At 46.4% G+C, this 6,154-nt stretch overlaps 1 protein-coding gene across 1 annotated transcript in view; it reads left to right on the forward strand.

Moving 5' to 3' along the window:
• Nucleotides 1–2,632: 2,632 nt before the first annotated feature.
• The window catches only part of naglu (N-acetylglucosaminidase, alpha), a 47,188-nt gene continuing 43,666 nt past the window's right edge, over nt 2,633–6,154 (forward strand). Inside the window, exon 1 of the mRNA XM_043721568.1 lies at nt 2,633–3,175. Within this exon, the coding sequence (XP_043577503.1) occupies nt 2,664–3,175 (512 nt within the window). The 5' untranslated portion in view covers nt 2,633–2,663. The remainder of the gene's footprint in view (nt 3,176–6,154) is intronic.

The raw sequence follows: 6,154 nt of genomic DNA on the forward strand, positions 1-6,154 counted from the left end.
ATTTCCCCTCCCCCCACCTTTTCTCAGTCCCAACCCTCGAACTCAGCACCACCTTCCTAACCTGCAATCTTCTTCCTGACCTCTCTGGCCCCACCCCCACTCCGGCCTATCACCCTCACCTTGACCTCCTTCCACCTATTGCATTTCCAATGCCCCTCCCCCAAGTCCCTCCTCCCTACCTTTTATCTTAGCCTGCTTTTCCTCATTCCTGAAGAAGGGCTCATGCCCAAAACGTCGATTCTCCTGCTCTTTGGATGCTGCCTGACCTGCTGCGCTTTTCCAGCAACACACGTTTTCAGCTATTTACATACTCTATCAGGAAACCCTCCTGCACACATTGGACAAAAACTGACCCATCTAAGGTACTCAAACTATAGCATTTCCAGTCAATATTAGGAAAGCTGAAGACCTTATAACAACTACCCTGTTACTTTCACTCCTATTGAGAATCATCTTCGCAATCCTTTACATCTCTAGAATTTTTTGGAGGCCGATAGAAAACACCCAACAGGGTGACTTCCCCTTTCCTGTTTCTAACCTCGGCCCATACTACCTTAGTCCTCATCAAACGTCCTTTCTCACACCGTAATACTGTCCTTGACTAACAATGCCGCACCTCCCCCTCTTTTACCACCTTCCCTGTTCTTACTGAAACATCTAAACCCTGGAACCTGCAACAACCATTCCTGTCCCTGCTCTATCCATGTCTCCAAAATGGCTACAACATTGAAATCCCAGGTACAAACTCATGCTGCAAGTTCACCCACCTTAATTTGGATGCTCCTGGCGTTGGACTAGACACACTTCAAACCATCTTCCTGCCTGCAGGTACACTTCTGCAACCTTGAAGCCTTATTCACGACCTCACTACTCTCAACCTCCTGTACAGTGGAGCTACAATTCAGGTTCCCATCCCCCTGCTGAATTAGTTAAAACCCTCCCGAAGAACGTTAGCAAATTTCCTCCCCCAGGATATTAGTACCCCTCTGGTTCAAGTGTAGACCATTCCATTTGTAGAGGTCCCACCCACCCCAGAATGAGCCCCAATTATCCAGATATCTGAATCCCTCCCTCCCGCACCATTTTTGTAGCCACATGTTCAACTGCTCTCTCTCCCTATTCCTCACCTCGCTAGCACGTGGCACGGGTAAGAAACCAGAGATAACAACTATGTTTGTTCTAGCTCCAAGCTTCCCCCAAGCTCCCTGAATTTCTGCCTTACATCCCTATCCCTTTTCCTACTTATGTTGTTGGTGCCTATGTGGACCATGACTTGGGGCTGTTCCCCCTCCACCTTAAGGACCCCCAAAACACGATCTGAGACCTCACAGACCCTGGCAGCTGGGATGCAAGTCTCTCTCGTTCCACAGAATCTCCTATCTGTGCCTCAACTATGGACTCCCCAACAACTAATGCTCTACTCCTCTACCCCCTTCCCTTCTGAGCAACAGTGACAGACTCGGTGCCAGAGACATGTACCCCACAGCATACCCGTGGTAAGTCGTCCCCTCCAACAGCATCCAAAACGGTATACAGTACTTGTTATTCAGGGCATCCCTGCACTGTCTGCCTGTTCCCTTTCAATCCTCTGACTGTAACCCATCTACCTTCTTCCTGTACCTAAGGTGTAACTACCTCCCTGTAACTCTTCTCAATTACCCCCTCAGCCTCCCGAATGATCCGAAGTTCATCTAGCTCCAGCTCCAGTTCCCTAATGCAGTCTCTGAGGAGCTGCAATTGGGTGCACTTCCCAAGATGAAATCAACAGGGACATTAGTGGTGACCATTGCCTTCCACATTCTACAGGAGGTGCATTCAACTGCCCTAACATCCATTTCCACTGTTCTAAATTCCCAATGAGACTATTGAAACAAAACTAGTAACCTTACCAAACTGGCGCACAGAACTTTCTTTTGGTTAGAGGAGGTGGATGGGTGTATGTAAGTAGTGTTTGTTTTTCCAAACAATTGACAACTAATTCATGATCATTAAACTCTTAATTACAGAATTTCAATGAATTCAAACTCCACCATCTACCATGGCAGGATTCAAACCCAGGTCCCCAGAATATTACCTGTGTTGAAAAATGTGTTGCTGGAAAAGCGCAGCAGGTCAGGCAGCATCCAAGGTGCTGGAGAATCGACGTTTCGGGCATAAGCCCTTCTTCAGGAAACGTCGATTCTCCTGCTCCTTGGATGCTGCCTGACCTGCTGCGCTTTTCCAGCAACACATTTTTCAGCTCTGATCTCCAGCATCTGCAGTCCTCACTTTCTCCTAGTTGATATTACCTGTGTCGCTGGATTAACAATCCAGTGATGGTAGCACTAGGCTATTACTTCCCCTTATTGTCCAGATCTTGTTGCATTTGAACATGGATTGCTTCTGTATCTGAGGAGTCACAAATGCCACTAAACGTTGTACAATCATCAGAGGACATTTTCATTTCCGATATTATGGTGGACTGAAGGTCATTGATGAAGCAGCTGAAAATGATTGGGCCTAGGACTCCACCCTGAAGAATTCCTGCAGAGATATCCTGAAGAAGTCTTTAAACGCGAAATTTTAAGTGTGTTTCTATCTCCATGGATGCTGCCAGACCTTGCTGAGTTCCTCCAGCGCTATATGTTTTTGTTTCAACAGTATTCTACTTTCATATCCATCCAATGACTGATGTTGCTGTTGTCAATACGAGGAGGGCGGGTCTCCACTATAGAGCCTTGGTTCCTAATTGGGTGTTTCAGCTGTCAGTCATTATTGGATGCGTTGGTATGGCGGCAGCGGGCTGTTGGGTGTTGTTGTTATCTGCGGCCTTGGTTAGTGTCCATTGTGATTTCCAGACATTAGAGCATCTAAGGCCGACTGCGACCGACTTGGAGCAGACAAAGGCTGTGCGGGAGCTGCTGCTGCGGCTGCTTGGACCCAGAGCCCCGGATTTCCTGCTGACGGTGAACCGCTCGATGCCTGGGCCCGAGCAGCGGGATCGGTTTGAAGTGCGGTCACTTGCCGATGGTCGGCTATCTGTCCTGGGCAACACCGGCGTGGCCACTGCCACTGGCCTGTACCGATATCTGAGCTCTTTCTGTGACTGCCACATCTCTTGGTCCGGCAATCAGCTCAAGGTGCCATCGCCGCTGCCCGTTCTCCCAAAACCGTTGCGAATTACCTCGCCGAACAGGTAATAGATTCTTGCGGCAAAACTAAGGCCATTCGATCTATTGTGTTCATGCCAGCTCTGGAGAACACCTCAATCCCGTTCCCCTACTGTATACCTGTAGCCCCACAATGGCACTTCTGTCAAGTGCCCTGCAATTTTCCTTTAAAGTTACTCATTGTCTCTGTTTTCATCACCCTTGTGTGCAGCAAGTTCCTATCACTCCTACTCACTGTTGTAGAAAAAGTTCTTCCTCATATTGCTTCTGTGTGTCTAATCCAAAACCTGTGCCTTCAAGTACTATCAGCTATTGCCCATCTTATCCAAACTTTGTACAAGCCTATCAAATCAATTTTCACTCGTTTTTGTTCCAAGGAAGACAATAGCATTAAGAAAAATCCAAAGGTTTGTTATAAGTATATTAGGGGCAAGAGAGTAACCAATAATAATAAAGTAGGGTCCATTGAGGGCAATAGTGATATTTGTGTGTGAAGCCAGAAGTTTTGAATAAGTTCTTCAAAATTTCAGCACACTGGCTCGGCAGTTAGTATTGCAACCTCAGTGCCAGGGACCTTGGTTTGATTCCATTCTCAGGCAGCTGTCTTAGTGGAGTTTGTGCATTCTTACCATGAAGGTGCGCATTTTCTCTGGGTGCTCCGGTTTCCTCCCACAACCCAAAGATAAGTAGGTTAGGTGGATTGGCTGTGCTAAATTGTCCATAGTGTTCAGGCGGTGCAGGCTAGATGGATTAGCCATGGGAAATACAGGGTTAAGGGACAGGGTAGGGGAGTGAGTTGGTGTGAATCCGATGGGACAAATGGCCTGTATGTACACTGTAGGGATTCTATAATTCTAAAAAACTTCCCTGCAACAGATATCAAGATAACTCGTGTATAGTTTCCTGTAGTCCCTTCTTGAAAAGAGTTATATTTGCTACTCTCTAGTCTGATGCATCCTTTCTAAGATAATAACAAGTTTTGTAAAATTACGACCAAGGCATCCTACTATCTCCTCAACTATCTCCTTTAAGATCCTAGGATGAAGTCCATCTAGACTCAAGAGATTTATCAACTCCTATTTGCATCAGTTTGCTCAGTACCACTCCCCACCACGTAAGCTGGAGAGGGTTTGGAAAAGATTTACCGGGATGTTGCTGGGTAGGGAAAGTTTGAGTTATAAAGAATGGCTGGATAGGTGAGAACTTTTTTACTGGAGTGTAGGAGGTTGAGAGGTGACTTTATTGATGTTAATAAAATAATGAGAGGTATAGGTAAAGTTAGTGGTAGTTGTCTTTTCCCTTGGATTGGGGATTTCAAGAGTATAGCGCACATTTTTTAAGGTGAGAGGAGAGGTTTAATAAAGACATGAGAGGCAATTCTTTTACACAGCATAGTTTGCATGTGGAATGAACTTGCTGAGAAAGTGGTGGATATGGATACAAATGGTAACATGAATAGGAAAAGTTTGGAGGGATATGGGTCAGGAGCAGGTGGGTGGGACTAGTTTGGTTTGGGAATATATTCAGCATGGACTGGTTTGACTGAAGTGTCTATAAGTGCTTCCTAATATCTCTCGTGAAAGTCTGAGTATTAGGACCAGACCAATGTCCCCGAGTTCTAGAATCCTCAAACAGTGGGAATCGTTTATCTTTCTACCCTATTTTTTCCCGTAATATCTTGAAGGCTTTAATTATACAGTAATTGGCAAGGCATTTTGCAGCTACATAGAACTTAGTTAGGCCACATTTGGAATATTGTGCGCAGTTCTGGTCACTACTCTGCAAGAAGGATACTGAGGCTTTGGAGAGGATACTGGAGCGGTTTACTGGGATGTTGCCTAGTTTGGAGGGTAGAAGCTATGAGGACAGATCAGAGAAACTTATATTGTTTTCACTTGAATGATGGAGGACAAGGGAGTGACCTATTAGATGTTTACAAAATTATTATAGGTATGAGTGTCTTTTTTCCAGGAAAGAAATGTCAATTACTGGAGGCATAGATTTAAAGTAAAAGTGGGTACTTTTAAGGGGGAAAAAATGAGTTTTTTTTTTAATAAACAAGATGGTAAGTGCCTGAATGCACTACCAGAGGAAGTGGGGGGGATGACTTACCAGGGGTAAGTAACGGGGCTCAGGTCTCTGGCACGGAGCCTGTCCCCGTTACTCAGAAGGGAAGGGTGAAGAAGAGCAGAGCAGTAGTAATTGGGGACTCGATAGTTCGTGGCACAGATAGGCGGTTTTGTGGGAACGAGAGAGACTCACGTTTGGTATGTTGCCTCCCAGGTGCAAGGGTACGTGATGTCTCTGATCGTGTTTTCCGGGTCCTGGAGGGGAAGGGGGAGCAGCCCGAAGTCGTGGTCCATATTGGCACCAACGACATAGGTAGGAGGAGTGCCGAGGATGTTAGACAGGCTTTCAGGGAGCTAGGTTGGAAGCTCAGAGTTAGAACGAACAGAGTTGTTGTCTCTGATTTGTTACCCGTGCCACGTGATAGAGATTCGAGGAATAGGGAAAGAGAACACTTAAATGCGTGGCAACAGGGATGGTGCAGGAGGGAGGGATTCCGGTTTTTGGATAACTGGGGTTCTTCCTGGGGACGGTGGGACCTCTATAAACAGGATGGTCTACACCTGAAACTGAGGGGCACCAGTATCCTTGGGGGGAGGTTTGCTAGTGCTCTTGGGCGGGGTTTAAACTAACTCTGCAGGGGCATGGGAACCAGACTGTAGCTTTAGGGTGCAGGACCTGGAGTGTAGGGAGGTTAGGAACAAGGCCTCAATTTCCAAGGAGGGTGCCTGTAAACAGGAAAGTGGCTTGAAGTGTGTATACTTCAATGCAAGAAGTATACGAAATAAGGTAGGTGAACTTGCAGCGTGGGTTGGTACCTGGGACTTCAATGTTGTGGCTATTACAGAGATATGGGTAGAACAGGGACAGGATTGGCTGTTACAGGTTCCAGGGTTTAAATGTTTTAGTAGCGTCGGAGGTGGGGGTAAAAGAGGGGG

This window comes from Chiloscyllium plagiosum, chromosome 31 (genome assembly GCF_004010195.1).
Source record: "Chiloscyllium plagiosum isolate BGI_BamShark_2017 chromosome 31, ASM401019v2, whole genome shotgun sequence".
NCBI classification, from domain to species: domain Eukaryota; kingdom Metazoa; phylum Chordata; class Chondrichthyes; order Orectolobiformes; family Hemiscylliidae; genus Chiloscyllium; species Chiloscyllium plagiosum.